Genomic DNA, 17,167 nt, shown 5'->3' with positions numbered 1-17,167 from the left:
CTGGGGTCCCTGGACCCAGCTCCCTCCTTGGGACTGGACAGAGCCCTACCATGCTTATGAAAAAGTGGGCCAGCAGCTTTGAAGCGTTAGAACCATGCTGGAGGAAGTCACAGGGTGGCATCCTCCTCCACGTGCATTCACAGACAACTAGGCCTCCCCCTTCAAGTCTATCCCAGGAACCTGGTTTGGTAGAACGACGTGAGGGCCTCAGTTGCACCCCAGCCCTCCCTGCCAGAAGCCTCCTTGCCCTCTGGGCAGCCTGGCCCTCCGAGGCTCTGGCCTTCTGGGGGCCGTCTTTTCTTAACCCCCTGGCCTTTTCTGTCCTTTTCCACATTCCCTCCATGCCCGTGCGTGGCTGGCTGGCTCAGCCCTTGTTTGGAAGTATTTCTGCCCGTCTAGAGACCCTCCTCATCAGAGGACTGCTCCCCCAGCCCTTGGGAGGTGCCCCCCTCCTCCCCAGCCCAGGCCGAGAATCAGGACCAGCAGCTTCCTTTTCCAGGGCCCAGTGTCTGGTCCAAGGCCGGCAGCCATCTTTCCTTCCTATTGCTCCGTTCCCGTCTCACTGTCCCCAGGCAGTGACTTCCTCAGCTGCAGGGACCCCCATCACAGACAATGTCTTGGCCTCGTAACCGCGGCCTTACCCATCCCCCTCCCCTGCAGCAGGGGCGCCACGGGACCTCCTGGGCCTCATTCAGCCCAGTCCAAACTGCGCTTCAGAAAAGTGGGCCTTCCTTGCTGCCTTTTCAAAAAAATCGCAGGATTCATTTCTTAATCTGGTCTGAATAGATTGACTTCTTAATGACTGGGAGCTGGCTAGTGGAGAGAGCACAGGGACTGGAGTCCAGAAGACCTGAGTTCAGATGTGGCCCCAGGCATGAGCTGTGTGATCTTGGAGGAGTCATTCGACCTATTTTTGCCTCCGTTCCCTCAACTGTAAAATGGGGTGGTGAAAACACTCAGGGTGGTTGCAAGGATCCGTTGAGAACGTTTGTAAAGCACCGAGCACAGCGACATGCCTGGCACTCGTGGGCACTTGACCCAGGCTAGCTCTGATGGGAACTTGGAAAGACTTATTTATTCTCCCTGCGCCGCGGGTCCATCCTTTCTATGGGCTGTGGGGCTAGGACTGTGTGCGGCGAGTCGGCACCCCTTCCTGTTAACTCCATGCCTCCTTCAACTGGACCTTGCACACTTCTGCCTGGCTGGGGGAGGGGGGACAAGGTGCCCTGGTTGGGTCCAGCTCCTCCGGGAGTCCTTCCAAACAGTCCTGGCTGAACGGCGTTTGTCTCCACTTGGGCAGCTTTGGAAGGGACCTTGTGGGTCCTGCCAAGGATGAGGAAATAAACCATGGGTCATTCGAATGGGGAGACAGTGGCATTAACGAGTGAGGGAGGGTGGGGACTGAAGGAAGTCTTTCTGTAGGAGGTGGCTCCTCTCTGAGCCTTCCGGAGCTGGGATGGGCCAGTCCTAAGGCACTGAGGCAGGAGTAACCCAAGGGGCACGTTATCTCTACCCCACGAGTGTGTGCTCTCTCTACTAAATCAGAACTGATAGAAGACAGAAGGGGATGGGTGGCACAAAGGGGGACCCCCGGGGCCCTGAGGAAGTGGAAGAAAGGAGGTCTCGGCTCCTGGTGAGGGAGCATCTGGGGCAGCGGGCAGCTTTCCCTTCACGGGCACCCAGTCCCAAAGCTGCCAACAGGGGATGAGAATCATAATGCCAAACAAGTCTTCCCCGCAGTCGGCCCCTGTGCTCTCAGCAGTCGGGGTTACGGCTGGCTTGTCCATGCTGGCAGGAAAAGGCCATTTTTTTTGGTTATGAAGGTTTTGTTGGGGGGGGGGATTCTGTGACCCTGGGACCCCGGCAGTGTTGCTGCAGCCCGGCTACCCACCCTGCACTGCAGGGGGGGGGGCTGAGCCAAAGAGGGATACCTACCTGGTGGGGCGTTGGCAGGAGGGGAGATAATCATCAGTCATGGTGGCCTCGTGCCTCTGATGCCGTGGAGCTGATGGGAGCAGGGGGAGAAGGCTTCCTAACTGGGAACAGCGTTTCTGAATGGAAACGTCCCAGGGAGCTTGGGCTGCCATGTGAGGCCGACAGCAAGTGCCCTCTCTCCGGGGGTCTTGGGAGAGGCTGAGTGACCTCTGGCCAGCCAGCTCTGAGCTGGAGGACTAGTTGGCTCCCACATCCACTTGTGACCAGTCTCTGAATCAGGGGCAGGGGCAGGTGTGGACTGTTATTGGCAGTGTTTCCTCATGCCTGCCTTTGTGCTGACTTGGCTAAAATGGTCTCGTTCTTGTTTTCAACACCGCGTGCCGCATGCTGAACATTCCAGACATCCAAAATGCCCAGGTGCGGCGTGTCGGTTGTGGAAGAACACGCCCACGAAGCTTCTGGCACTTTGTGGGCTTTTCTGGCTGAAGGTACTTCTCTTCTGCACACTTCAGCAGGGATACTCCCTGGGGCCCCGGGGGGAGCCATGACTTCTCCGTCCAAGTGGTGACCACCTCCCATTCACCCATCTGCTTCTGTCCAGATTGTCATTCAGGGCTCTGACATAAAGTTGCCAGCCCTCTCGTGGCCTCAAACCTAGAAAACAGTTGGGGGGGGGGGCAGTGCTCAGCACCAGAGAGAACAGGGTTTCAGAGAGCCCACTGCCTGTCACAGAACGTGGCCTAACAAGTTGGGTCAGTGGAAGACCTGTTCTCTGGCCCACTGTGGACAAGCAGCAGCAGCCACTCCCAGGGAGGTTGGGGCTAAAAAAGGAGATGCAGTGAGTGACCATCAGGGTGGCCGGCTAGCCCTGCCAGGGACAGAGAGTCAGAGATGAACGTTGCGCCGGGTGCTAATTCACATTCATCGTTCCCGGGCACCAAGAAAGGGCCGGATTGGGGTGAGGATCTGAGGAAAGAAGGGCGCTGCGACATGCCATGCCGCCAAGGAACTGGAGAATTCACTTCTGTGCCACGCCTTACGATTCGCCGGCACTGGTTTAGAACCAAGGCGGCCCACTAAGAAGCTTTCTGCTCTGCTGGGGAAGGGGAGGGGGGGAGGAGGGTCTGGCCCGCCAGGACTCAGTTTCCAAAAAGCAGCAGCGATGGGCAAAAAGTTGGTGCTTTAGTGTGTACGGAATACATGGTTGCTGTGGAGGGGCATGGCTGGCAGGGTGGCTGGCGTTCCTAACCAGTCATGCTCTTGCTTGGGTCTCCACACCGGGCGGGCCGGCCGCCAGCACTAGGGTGCCCCGTGGGCCTGGGAATTGTGGCTTCTTCTTAGAAAGAATCCCCAAGAGGGGGCAGGCGTCTTGGAATGTGGAAAGCCAGGTGAGGCGAGTCAAAGCACAGCGTTGATAGCAGCCCGGGCTCCACCCCCTTGAAAAGGCTGTGAACCTGGTTCAAGTAATCCAGATAGGCTGGACCCATTCTCATCGGCCTATTCTTGGTTACTTGCACTCGGGCATAGCCACACCAAGCGGCACCGCAGCGGAGGCCTAGACCGCCTGCAGATCCTGACACAATGGAGGACAACCAGACAGCCCAGCTGTTGGAGAGCGGCCCAGCGCATACATGCCAGCCGTACCACGGAAGCCGGGACTGGGGAATGAGTGTGTTCGGGACAGGCACGTGGAAACGCTCCTAACCCGTGGGGCCTCAGACGAGGAGGAGCCACGCTGCCCTCGAGGCCCTTCGGAAGGCATGCAAGAGAGGCAGCTGTGGCCCGCCACCCCCGTGTTCTGGGGGAGGGCCACGGTGCGGAGAAGGGGGGACAGCCGGTGTGGGGCGTGGAGGAAGCCACAGCTGGAGTGCTTGCCAGGCTCTGCCCTGGTCCCAGTTGAGCTCTCATCTCCTCTTGGCGTGGTTCTTCGTTCATTCCTTGCTTGTTTTTCATTTCTCACTTCGAAAAGGGGTTAAAGTTCAATTTCTAATTTCAGCAAACATTGGGGGGAGGGCTGTGCTTTGGTTCTTTGCTTTTGCTTCAAGGAAGTTTTCTCCCACTTTAAACAATTCTCCCCCCACTCCCCTTCCCCTTTAGCTGTGGTTGCTGTGGTCTGCTCTCTACCTGAGTCTATCCAGGTATACAAGGGGGACTTCATACCTGCTCTGAGCTTCTTACAGGTCCTGATGCACTCCCCACTATGGTGGGGGCTCCTCCCCTCCCCAGAAGGGGAGTGTCCCAGGACCCCATCCCAACACGCTCGGGAAGAGCCCGGAAAAAGGCAGAAGAGGAAAGCTGAGCGGTGGCGCCCAGGGAGGAGAAGGGCAGGCAGGCTGAGCGTGTGGCACCCAGGGAGGAGATGGGCAGGCAGGCTGAGCGTGTGGCGCCCAGGGAGGAGAAGGGCAGGCAGGTGAGCGTGTGGCGCCCAGGAGGAGAAGGGCAGGTGAACAAGGGCCCCAGGTAGGATGCAGGAGCTCCACCCCCTGGGGGGGGGTGCCTGAAGCTCCAAGCCCATGTCAGTGACTCCTTTCCTCACTTGGGATGTAGGACAACCGACATCGTGTGTGTGGGCAGCATTGGGTACCACAAGAGCCAGAACCTCAGACCAAGAGCCAAAGGACCCCAGTGTCAATCCTGGCTCTTCTACTTACTTGCTGTATGACCTTGGTCAAGTCACCTTTTTGGTCCTTGACTCCTTTCTCTGTATGACCTCCATGGTTTTGTGCAGCTCCTGATTCACTGGCACTAAAATGATTCAATATTCAAATGCTCCATTGGATTTGGGATGCCCCTCCAGCAGTGGCGGTCACATCCCGCCCTTGCCTGCCCACACCACGAGACTATGGCCCATAGCCCCCCAAAGTTCCCTGGAACTAAAATGTGGAATGGAAAAACCCTTGGAGTTCACTGATACTCTTGGTTGACCTTTGGGCTCTGTGGCTGGCACTGTGTGCTTGGGGGAAAGCGTCTTGGGCCAGGGCCAGGCTGGAGACTGGGCTCCTCTAAATGGGGGAGCCGCAAAGACTCCACGAGTATTCTTGCGGCCTCTGCCTCTGAGCCCCTTGTGACTCCTTGCACAATCAGGGGCCCCTTGAGCAGTGCTCTCCTCTGCAGAGCCCCCCCCACATCCTGCTCTTGTGAGCAAGGGGTCCTCTAGCCGGGTTTGTTGCCTGGCCAGTAGGCATGCTCCCCTCCGATCGCTGGTCTGATTGGCCACCTGTGACCCGGAGCCTCAGCCACATCAGTAAACAGCCCTGTCTTCTTCCAGGTCTATGTTCTGAAACGACCCCACGTGGATGAATTTCTTCAAAGGATGGGGCAGCTCTTCGAGTGTGTCCTTTTCACGGCCAGCCTGGCCAAGGTCTGTCTTGAGGGCCCTGGGGCAGAGGGGGAAAGACTGTATGGGAGGGTGGTCTGGATCCTGAGGGAGGGCGCTGGACCTCTCCTCAGCAGTGGGAGGGTTGTCTCAATCTCTCTCTTCCTCCCCTCCCTGCTTCCTCCTCCCTTTCCTCCCCCCTCTCCTTCTCCTTCCCCTCCCCCGTACCCTCTACCTTCCCTCCTTCCCTTCTCTTAACCCCCCCCAGTCTGACTAGGTATATTCTGTCGGTGTGTGGCTGGGGGGGGGCGTTCCATGGGGACCAGATCCCAGCCCATGGGCTTGGCTTTCAGCACATGGGGGGGAGGGGGCGTGGCGCTGAGAGGCTCTAGCAGAGAGCAGCTAAAGGAGGCCCTAGTTCTGGAGTTGAGGGCATGTGCAGCCAGTGGCAGTGACCAACAGTCCTTGGTGAACACGTGCACATTGTGTGGGTGACCACCTGCACTTGGGGAGCTGCTGGCGGGAGGGCTTGTAGAATGAGGCTCCAAGTTCGCATGTTGAGGTGCCCCGCGTGTGTCCACAGCAGCTGACCAAAGAACCACTGAGGATTCAGCAGTGACCAGGGACAGGACTGAGCTGCAGGGGAGGGACGATGTGGAGAGCCAGAGCCGCGGGGGTGGGGTGGGGGTAGAGGGTCCCTGGTGCTCCGACTTGGAGCCGGCCAAGAGTTGATATCCCACCATTGTGGGGGTGAGGGAAGAGGGCTCTTGCCCCTGGCAGCAGGCCGGCAGACCCTCAGCCCTGACATGGCAGGCCAGCAGCTAAAGCTTGTCTCGGTCAGCCGCTGACCCCCAACAAGGCCAGCAGCTGGTCAGAGTCGTCCTGGGATCTCATGTTCATGGTGGCTCCCTGCTTCCTGCCTCCCCTGCGGGCCTGGTCACCCCTGAGGTCATACTGCTGCCATCAGGGTCCAGAACTTGGAAACCCTAGGTCTTTTCTGGCCCCGACACCCCCCCTTCTCACCCTCAGCAGCAGCCCAGCAGCACCTCTGCCTTTGGCCTTCCCCACCTCATGTTGTGTGCGGAGGATGGCGTGAAGCCGGGACAGCGAGCCTGGCAAAGACTCCCACAGTCCATCCCGAGGGCCTTTTATTCTTCCCTGCTACTCACAAAGAGGGACGCGCCCCCCCCATGCCCTTGGGCTCGCCCCCCCCCATGCCCTTGGGCTCCCCCCCCCCCTTGTCCTCCTAGAAAAAGGGTTCCCCACCGGGCCCCCAGCCTGCCTCCAGACCCTGCCCTCTTTGACTGGGACAGAGACCCCCAAAGGAAGATGGGGGGGGTAACCTGCTGGCCCCTTCACGTAGGGACCTGTCAGCACCTGCTTCCAAAGCCCTGTGACTGTGTGATGAAGGCTTGCGCTTCTCCCCAGAGCTTCCGCTGCTTTCCTCTGTGGGTCCCCAGTGCTTTGCTGAGACCTCTGTGCCCAAGGCTACCGTGCCCCTTACCCAGGAGGCTCAGTGACCTTTCCTCAGGCCTCAACCTGCCAGGGACCAGGTGGGGGGAGGCTCCTCCCAGATCACGCCTCTTTCCTGTCTGGCCAACCCTCGTCCAGCTCCTTTATCATCCAACCTCTGAGGTCCAATGGCCCCAGGCCTTGACAAAACACTCCTGTGGTCCCAGGCTCCCCCAGCCCTCTTTCCTTCTCCACATCCAGTCTGTTGGCAGACTCCATCCTTCCCCTCCGCCTCACCTCCCGATTTCTGCCAGAGGAACCTTAAATGAGGCAGGTCCAGCTGCCTCATTTACCCCAGGCCTCATGAGTAGTCTGCAGCTGGCTGCTGCCGCATGGCCCCATCCCTGCACCCACCATGGTCTTGGAGTCAGTCTGGGCCCCTTCCCCCACATGTCTCGTAGCTACAAAGGCACAGGGATCTGCTCTCCAAGACTGGCGCACCTCACCCCTTCTCTTCGCTGCCCCCATCACCGTCCTTTGGCCTCCTGGTGAGCCTCGGTCCTCTCTTCCACCCTGCCTCCTTCAGTCTATCCTTCAAAGGCTCTTCCCCTGACACTGGTGGGCCTTAGCCTACATGCCCACCCCCAGGCCCCAAATTCTCTCCCTTCCCACCCCTGCTTCTCAGAACCCAGGCCTTCAGCCAGCCAGCATTTATTAAGTACCCACAACATCCCATGGGCTCTGCTAGGCCCTGGGGTCCAAAACCAAGGAAGGAGCTTCCGCTTTGCTGGGGGAAGCACCGTCCGCCCCTAAATGGGTACGCAGTCCCCAGCAGACTGAATCTCCCCTTAGCACTGGGCTCTTTCCACCCTCCTGAGGGGCACCCTCAGCACTGGGGCCAGCAGAGGGCAGGGCTGCACATAGAGGGAGCCAGCAGATGGGCTGCCCGGTCCCTGGCGCCATGCAACCAGAGAGGGGGAGGGGAGAGGCAGGGATCACCTGGACCCTCCCCTGGTTGTGGGAAATTCCTCCCCTCGCCTAGGCAGCTCTTCCCAGGCCAGCCGACCACAGCTGTTTCCACTCCCCCTCCCGCACAGCCGATGGGGGCACGTCCTGGATCCGGCCCAGCATTGTCAGGAACATGAACTGAACTGTCAGAGCCACAGGGCCTGGGAGATGGGGGGGGGGGGGGGCAGGGCTGCCAGGGACTGCTCCCTCTGGGACAGGAGATGGCGCAGCAGGGCCAGCCCTTCCTTGCTCTCTGGACCTGCCAGCCCCAGAAGCAAGGTTGCAGTGGGCCTAGGCCTGCTGTCTTTTCCACATTTAGATCGGAAAACAGACTTGGGAAGGCAGCCTCTAAAAGATGAGCATCAGCGAGGCTGGCACAGCCTTCCCTTCGGGTGGTATCTCTGTGCTCATGGGTCATGAGGAAGGGTCATCACAGGAGCCAACAGCTCCAGGCCTGAAGACTTGGCTGGGAGCATCCCTGGGTACCAGGCCCTAAGCCGGGTATCATGGAGACAATCAAATGGCTACTACCCGCAGGGAGCTTTCAGAGCACACCCAGCCGCCCCACCTTCTGCCTTGCCCATACCAGCCGCTGAGGCGAGGCCCCCCTCCCCAGCCAGGCCAGTGATCGGCCTCATGAGCCTGGTGCCTCCCCTCCTGGGTGTGGGTCTGTCAGAGGTCGGCAGGCTTCAGGGCCTGGTGTTCTGGGGCCTGCTGCTCCCCACCCCACCCCCAGCAGGCTTTCCCGGAGGCCTGGAGCCTCTCAGGCCAGGTCAGCTGTGGGGCCCCTCTCTGGGAAGCTGTGTGTGGTCATTTGTCCAGAGACCCAGGATCACGCTGGGAAGCCACGGGCTGGGCTGATTCTCTCTGGGCTCTCGCTCTGGCTTGAGCTGAGGGCTCAGCGGTTGATTTGAACTCCTTAGGGATGGGCAGAGACTTTTTTTTACCTGAGTCCCCAGCCTTCCTGTAGGGTTCACTCACATCCACCCCTTCTCCAGGGGCCCCAGTAGGGCTTCTCTTATGCAGACTTGGCAGAACCCCTCTCCCCGGTACTACCCTACACACACACTCAAAGGGGTGACTGAGGGCTGGTGGTTAGAAGTGAACAAGAGGGAGGTCCCATGGGGGCTTCAGGCCCACCTGGAGACAGTCAACAAGCATGGGGCCTTGCTGTTGTTATGTATAAATAGACAGAATAGAAATCGGGTGAAGTCATGGAAATGTGCACAAGTTCATTTCTATACAAAGCAGTGTCGATGGCCTCCGGGTGGCCCGGAAGAGCCTGGGACACGGGAACTCTTAGACCAACCCCAGATAGATAATGTATGTGGGACACACACACTCACACGTGAGAATACGGCAGCTCGGCTCAGCTCCCCTTCTGGGACGGCCCACCCACCAGAGAGACGCCTTCTGGGATGTTGCTCTTAGGATTGTTGTGTGGGCCCCACCCCTTCCGGTGGGCACTGGTTCTCTGGATTGACTGTCCCTTCATTTCCTTTTTGTTTCTGAAGTACGCGGACCCTGTGGCCGATCTGCTGGACCGATGGGGGGTGTTCCGGGCCAGGCTCTTTAGAGAGTCCTGTGTTTTCCATCGAGGCAACTATGTGAAGGACCTTAGCCAGTTGGGTCGGGAGCTGAGCAAAGTGATCATCATTGATAATTCTCCAGCCTCTTACATCTTCCACCCAGAGAATGCAGTAAGTGCTTTCCAAGTTCAGTGGTCTCCATGCTAAGTGAAAGGGGCATGCCCCCCCCTCTACTGGGCACCGTTTGGGGGCCACTCAGGCCTATATTAAAGCACCTGCCCCTCGCCTCTTCTCCCCTGCCCTTCCCCAAGCTTTGTACTTGGTGTCTGATAGGCATACCATGACCATGAGGGCAAAGTGGGTCCCCCCAGGAGAAAGGAGATGGGATGGAGGGTGGAGAGGGGGGATTCAGGAAGATAAAGGACTTGCCCAGAGCACCTGAGGTGGGATCTGATTCCATTCCCAGCACTCCCCCCACTCTTCCAGGAAGCCCCTCGAGGTCAATGGCATTGGGAAAGTTACTGGGACAGCATAAAAATGCAGTTGCTGTTGCCAGGCCCCCTGCCCATCACAACAGAAGACACCAGCGTCTGTCAGCAGATCAGGGTCCCCTTGGAATCAGATGTGGCACCCCAAGGGTCTTAGAGGGGCCCAGGGGGTGCCTAGGAAGGGAGCCCGAATTCAGCTTCCAGCCTGGCCTCTCTCCAATGGGGGCTGGGATCGCTGTGGGCCCCGGGCAGACAGTGACCCTTATGCCTGCCCTGTTCCAGGTACCGGTTCAGTCCTGGTTTGATGACATGGCAGACACGGAGCTGCTGGACCTCATCCCCTTCTTTGAAGGACTGAGTCGAGAGGAAGACGTCTACGGCATGCTTCAGAAATTTGGCCACAGGTAGCCCTGGTCTCGCCCCTCCTTCCATCCTGGCTGTGGCTATTGCCAAAACCGCATCCAGGCTCCGACCATCTCCACTGTCTACACTTGGAAATGGGCGCTGGGAGGAGGCAGATGAGCAGGGGCAGCCCCGTACACCAAGGACAGGGAGAGCTTCCTGTCTGTCTCCTAGAGTATGGTCGATCATGCCTCTTTTTAAAAAGGAAGAGAAAATCACTATTTTAAAAGGAACTCTTTTCATGAATTTCATAAATAGAAACACGTTTTACTGGATCGCTTTTTCTTAAAACATACCAAAAAAAATGAATGAATATTGATGTGTTTCAACAGTTGAACCCCTGCCCCTGACTGTCCTTCCTAGGATGCTGACATTCAGACCTTCTCCCTCTTGTTCCTGCTTGGAGCAGTTCTTTCCTACTGAATGAAGTGCCTTTGGAATGTTATTTTGAGATAAAAGTTAATTTTTGTATACTGCGTATTTCCAGACACCTTTTAATCTTTTATTGTCTAACTGCTTTAAAAAAAAAAAAAAAGGAGAGTTTATCGAGCACTGTAACATATGATAACTACACAATGGAAAGAAAGGGCAGCCGAGGTGCTGGGACCCCTTCCGCACAGCTAGGGGTTGCCTTGAATGTCTCCGGACACGTCTCCACGTTGGAATCGCTCTATGTTTCCTTCAGGTCCGTGTTTGTCCTCATCATCTCCCACCATTCTGACCACTCCGAGGCTACCTGCATTTGCGTGGTCCGAGCACTCTAGGAAATGTTTTATGTCGACTTGTGGTTGGTGTTTTTTGAATGGTCACACGTTGGGCTTTTCATCCCTTTCCCGAGAAGTGACAGCGCCTGTCACTTCTCCTGCCCGGCTGCCACGCCGACATCATTTGCAATGCGATGACAAAAAAACCCATTCTCTTTGGAGGCCAACAAAACTTCTCTGTCACAGTCTTTCCTTTCAAAGAGCCCCTTGGAGTAAGAGGGACGCGCCTCTCAAGCGTTCTGGGAGTTCTCATTGCTGCTGCAGTTCTTTCTGTCAGATGATGGAATGGGCCCCCCAGCGGCTGGGATACTGTTCTTCGCCACCGTGCCTACACCAAAAACCCACTTGCTTTGATCTGCCAATCTGGGAAATCTCATCCCCCGGGTGGGGACACCCACCGGACCCAGGAGCCCTCCCATTTCAGCTTCTGGGGGAAATTGTCAATAACAAAAGTCAAGTATCTCTACATGGTGTTCATTTCCACCCGAGAGAGTGCTCCCCACTGGGATCCGTTGGCCACACTCGTGCCAAACAACGAGGGAGAAAGAAGCCGCCTCGAGAAGTTCAGGAATGGGAAGGGGAGGTCTGCCTGCCCCCCCCCAAGCCAGACATCTCCCTCGATCAGGGTGAGCAGCGGAGGGAGAGAGAACTTTTGTTCCCTGTCCAGCATTCGCAGTGAGGTCCCGTGAGCCTCTTTGCAGAATTCAACCATCTGGAGAACCAGCCAATCTTTGATGTAAGCACCACGCCCGTGTCCTGTGTCCCTCCTCCAGCAGAGCAGCTCTGAGGGAGAAAGAGTGACTAGAATGCCCAGGTGACGGGCATTCTATCCAAGGTCCAGACTGGTGTTTTGCTTTATTTTGTATTGGAATGTGGAGTGCTGAAAGGCAGCTGCCAAAGAGTGTGCCCTCCCTGTGAGCTGTCTGAAGGGAGACACCCACTCGGGCAGCTTCCAAGCCCCAGAAGCGGCAGGTGTTTCCCTTCCATGATGAGAGTGGTGGAACCACCATCCAGTGCTCATTCATCAAACTAGCGATTGATTGAACCCATTGCCTTAAATGTCTGTGAATGAATGTTGATCCTCAGTGTCTTTTCATGTCTCAAGTCCCCTTGTACAAACATTTAAACTTCTGTCCCGATGCCGGCAGACAGAGGAATTTCAACAAGACACAACCAAATCATGTTCTTTCTTGGCATCCCTGGACAGCCTGGAAAGAAGATAGAGAGCCTTTAAATCCACAATGCAGGGAAGGCCGGCGACCCAAAGTTGTCTGCTCCCCACTGCTGGGGTGATAAAGCTCCCAGCATTTCCTGAAGCCCCCCCAGCTGTTCGTCCTCAGGTGGGCAGGCCGGGTGGGGGCCTTCTGCCACGCCTCAAGATTCCGTCTTCATTTCTGGCGCATCGAGCAGTGCCAGACACACCTGGCCCAAGCACCTACACTTTAATGAAGCAATAGCATTGGAACCTTGAGGCCAGAAAATTAGTAGAATGTTTGCTTTCAAAAGGAAAAATGGATACGGGTATTTTTAATTATTGCCATTTGTTAATTTATAGGCATTCAAAGCAACAAGAGGTTAAAATGTTTTATCTACATGTGCCATATGTCCCCCTCCCCTCCATCGCCAAAGCAACCCTGAGTTCAGTTTTCTGTTGAGCCCAAGGAAGAGGGTAGTTCATCTGGTGGTCTGTGGTCTTGACCTGTTGGGCTGCCAGGTGGCGTGCCTACACGCCTTTGTGAATGCAAGTCAGCGGGGCCAGGACACCCTGGGTTCGGAAATCCAGGTAAGCGTGGTCATGGAATGCTCCGGTAAACGAAACCAGGAGGAGGAGTTGCCCAAGCGGCTCTGGACCGTGTCTGGTTCCCCTTTCTGGGTTCCCCTGCGGCTGTTTCTCAGATCTCTGAAAGCGCATCTATTGCTTCACCCTCTCGCTTTCTGAAGACTGTGTGTGTTCATTAAAAAGAAAGGACCCCTGCTCTGCTCACCAGCGCGGGGATGCTCCCTCCATCACCCCCTGGGGGCATGCGAGAAGCGGTAGAGAAGAGAGCTTTGGGACGCGGCTGCGTGACGGACAAACGGACGCGGTCTTCTCTGTTCAAGTCTCTTTCTAATCAGACGCCGAGCTGCAGGCCCCAGTCGGCCCGAGCTCCTGGCCACTGATTTCCACGGTGCTGGGCTGGACTGGATGGGAGGAAGCAAGTGGAGGCTGCTTGGGCTTCTCTTGGATAACTATGCAAACTAAGCTGTATGGGATTTCTTCTGGGAGCCGCGGTCAGCAGCAGGCATGTGGCTTGTCCGGACAGGCCCGGGGCTGCTGGCACCTTCGTGCCGGAGGAGGCCTGGAGAAGCACTGCCCAGAGAGTGCTAGGGTCCACAGGAGGAGGGCTGGCACTCCTCTGGGCTGCCCGGCTTTCCTCACTGTCCGAAATAAAGGTTTTTAACAATGGATACGCCCAGTGGCCTTGCTTGGTGCTTGTCTCTGGGGCTCAGCTCCTCTCCCTTACCCCGCTTTGCTCCATCCCCATCGAGGGGCGGCTGCTCTGCTGGCCTTTCCCCTCCTTCCTCTGCCTCCTGGCGCATTTTTAGCCGGAATAGCCAAGACGTGGTTAATTGACTTTGTTTTCCTTTATCTTTTAAATTTGTTTTTACTGATGTCCCAAGGAGATCACCTTCGTTCCCTAATGTGTCCTTCCCCAACCCCAAGCAGCAGGCCTTCCCTTATAACAAGGAATTGTAAAAGCAAACCGCCATATCTATGGAGTCAGAGAGCATATATGATGTCTTGCACCCCTAGTCCCCCACCTGCCTCAGCAGAGAGAGGAGAGGTGCATTTTATGAATATTGGTTCTTGCTGAATACAGTGACAGCTGCTATTGGAGGATTGGCTGGTGACTGGCAGCTGGCCCGTCCAATGAACTCCCTAAAGCTGTGACCTTTTTTTTTTTTTTAACAGAAGTAGGAACCATTTCCATGCCTCATAAACGAACAGCCTACAACACTAAGCTAACAGAAAGACTGGCCTTTTGGGTAGAACACCTGTCCCACACAAATGGGCCCTGGACAGGTGCCCCCTTTGGCTGCCATTCGGGATCAGCTCAGGAGTCAGGAACCCCCTCCCACAAAGGCAAGCCCGGCTAAGGGGCTGCTTTGAGGCCCCGGCTGTGCAGGGGCCTGGCTACTCTAGCCTGGGCTCCCTGCCCTAGGAGGGCTTTGCATCTGCTGTCATGCCGGAGGGTTGTGATGGGAAGATGGAGCTCCCCTAAAGAGCAGTGCAGGTGCTCTCGTTGGAATACTCCCCCCACATCTGTTTCACCCAGCTCAGTCCTTAAAGATACCAGGGTGATCGGTCAGCCAGGAGTCACAAAGACTGGAGCTGAGGCCAGACAAGTCCCTTCTCTGGGACCCCAACACCCCCGTGTTTAGAATGAGGTAGTGTGGGGCAGCGGTCAGAGCGCCAGCCGCGGCCAAAGAGCTCCAGGCCTATCAGTGCTGTTTGCCAGCTGTGTGACCCTGGCCAAGCCAAAGGCTGTCTCCGGGCTGGATGGCCACTAAGGTCCTTGCCAAGATTTATGTGTCGCCCCATCTGGTCAACAAGGTGGGCAGCAGGATCAAAACAGCCGTGGCATAGCCACTGCTCTCTCAGCCTCAGGCCCTTTATTCTGTCCCTCCCCAGTGTTCCTGGGGCCATCTGTCTCCCCCTGTCAAAGGCACTCCGGCCTCACGACCATGTAGGCCATCCTCTACTAGAGAGAACAGGAAGGGAAACTGAAAGAAACCATCGCTGGTGGGATCCACGATTAGGTGCCAGGCGCACTCAGGCTCAGCCCATGGAGCCAGGGCCAAAGTGAGCCTGTCCTTGCCCATGAGCAGCCTGCGTCCCATGCAGGGGTCAACACATAGACATATGGGTGTAGGAAGAAGGACGAGCTGATGGGTGGAGAGAAGGAGGGAGAACAGCTGGCAGGAGCGGGGAGGCGGCTGGGTCAGGGATTCTACGTGGAGCCAAGGTGTGGGTGCAGGAGCAGTGAGGGTACACAGAGAATGGGGGAGGGAGCCAGTTTGGCTTGACCATAGAGTTCAGGGAGGGGAGGGGTGTCGAGGCAGGCTAGAGAGGCCCCACTGTGCTCCTTTTCTACAACTGCCCATCTTTGGAGTCCTCATGCTGACCAGTCAACCTCCATATCCATGACATCAGAGGTAGGAAACCAAGGAGATGCACCTCAGCAGGGTCCTGCCCCTCCCAGCAAACACCCCTGGCCCTGGTCTGCTCCCTTGTGGCCCCAGGAGGCAGGCCGTCTTCATAGGCCCAATCCCCACCCAGCCCATCCCTGAAAAGGAATTCCACTAGAACATCTCTGACCAAAGCTTGTCCAGACTGAAACCAGACAGACCTCCGAGAAGGGGCCCCACCACCTCCCTGGGCAGCCTCTTCCACACTGGGACGGCTCTCGTTCAAGTTTTCCCTGACAGCCAGACCAAATCTGCCTCTTTGCAACCTCCCGTCCCCAGCCCTGACCCGCCCCGCTTGGTTCAGCCTCAGGGGCTGCTCCCCTCGGGTTCTCCATTCCTAACCATGTGGGCTTGGGTATGGGACGATCCTCTTTGCTAGTTTGGGAGGCCTCATCTCCTGGCCCACGTATTGGGGGACGGGGAAGCTTCTGTGTCACCTTGGGGGCAGCCTCCTCTCCCCGCTTACTGAAGCCCTAGCCTCCTTCCCAATCCAGAGACCACTGTGACTGAGGTTCTGTGGCCATCCCATTGGTATCTTGGCCTGGTTTGCCAAAGGTCCCCTTCTGTCCTCCCCTTCAGTCCTCCCCTGCACCTCTGGATGCTGCCTCAAGCCTTCTTTAGGGTGTCATGTGTGGGAGGCAAGAATAGACATCTCTACCCTTTTCTGAGGTAGAAGCTTAATTCCTGCCGGGCAGGGGAGTGTGAGGTTGGGGTGAGAGGCTGGAATTCTATCTGCCTGCTCCCTTAAATGTTGTTAGTCTAGGATTTCATCTAAACTCCTGCTCTCTATTCATTAATGGGGAAAGAGAGGCCCCCCCCAAGATTTCTATCCAGGGCTTGATGCTCTTCCCACCAAACACCCACAGGAAGTGCCCACTCCTCCAGTTCCGTGACAAACACAAGTCAGAGAAGGTCTGCAGAGGAGAAGAGACCCTGGGAGCAGGGTTTTGTGGCTGCTGCTGCTGTTGAGGTGTTCCAGTTGTGTCTGACTCTTCCGGACTCCATTTTGGGGGGAACTTGGCTCAATTGAGAGTCCCAGATCTCGCCCAAGGGGAAAGTTCCCCGTCGCCTCTAGTGTAGCAGTTGGGATAGAGAGATGCTAGCTGATGCTAGCTCCTCCTGTGCTGGTTTCCTCCCAGACTCCCTCCTTTCAGTCCTGGGGAGAAGGTCACCTTGTGTATCACCTCCCTCAATAACCCCACCCAAGCCCTCCTGCAGGAACAGGACACTCATCTCCACCAAGGAAGAGTCCCATGACAAGGGGCTCACTCTGGGGCTTGGCTTACATGCCAAGTTCCTAGTCATCTCTTACCAAAGTTAATGCTATAATTCCTTTACCTTCTGCAGGGGTGGTGACAGGCCTGGCCCTAAACGTCTTCTAGGGTTAACTCCACACCTGAACGATCTGAGAGAAACTAGCAGATCCAAAATGTAGCCAGTCTTTTTCAGTGATGCAGATTGTTCTCGATCCTGAAGGGGAAACCCGGGATTCAGTTCCCCACTGAGTTCTTGTCCATATTGAAGCCAATTTCTTCCCATTTAAAACGGAACAGTGCCTTGCTCAGTATAACCCCACCCCAATCTATTATTGAATGATGAATGAACCAACCATGTTTGACCTCCCAAGGCAAAATGAGTTGACTGGGGGAGCTGCCTGCTCTCTGACCAGGGCTTGCACTGGGTTGCCCTGTGGCCACAGAGATGTCTCTGGTCTCTCCCTGTTCCAAGATATCCTCCACACCACTGCCAAAGGGATATTCCTATAGCCCAGGGAGGACTGTGCCATTCCCTGGCTTAAGAAGCTTTGGGGCCTGACTCCTTAATTCTGAGACAGCAAAGACACCCATTGGGCATTTTAGGCTGATCACACCATCCTATTGCTGGGATCATTCCAGCCTGGACTCTGTGCCTGACCTTCCATCTCCTACCATCATGCCTCTGACCATCTGTCTCAGGGCCCAGGATGCCATCCATCCTCCTAGCTAACTCCCTTGAAGTAGTGGCTCAGGTGTCCCCTCCTTCCAGAAACCTTTCCTGAGCTGG

At 56.6% G+C, this 17,167-nt stretch overlaps 1 protein-coding gene across 3 annotated transcripts in view; it reads left to right on the top strand.

The window, feature by feature from the left end:
* The window catches only part of CTDSPL (CTD small phosphatase like), a 70,218-nt gene extending 56,878 nt beyond the window's left edge, over positions 1 to 13,340 (top strand). For all 3 annotated transcript variants that reach the window (XM_043986061.1, XM_043986070.1, XM_043986080.1), the window contains 3 exons: positions 5,204 to 5,296; positions 9,226 to 9,411; positions 10,011 to 13,340. In XM_043986061.1, the coding sequence (XP_043841996.1) occupies positions 5,204 to 5,296; positions 9,226 to 9,411; positions 10,011 to 10,136 (405 nt within the window). In that variant the 3' untranslated portion in view covers positions 10,137 to 13,340. The remainder of the gene's footprint in view (positions 1 to 5,203; positions 5,297 to 9,225; positions 9,412 to 10,010) is intronic.
* The last annotated feature ends 3,827 nt before the right edge of the window (positions 13,341 to 17,167 follow it).

The sequence above is a fragment of the Dromiciops gliroides genome, chromosome 1 (assembly GCF_019393635.1).
Source record: "Dromiciops gliroides isolate mDroGli1 chromosome 1, mDroGli1.pri, whole genome shotgun sequence".
In the NCBI taxonomy this organism is placed as follows: domain Eukaryota; kingdom Metazoa; phylum Chordata; class Mammalia; order Microbiotheria; family Microbiotheriidae; genus Dromiciops; species Dromiciops gliroides.
The sequence above is the reverse complement of the archived record's forward strand: the minus strand, read 5'-3'. Positions and strand labels throughout refer to the sequence as shown.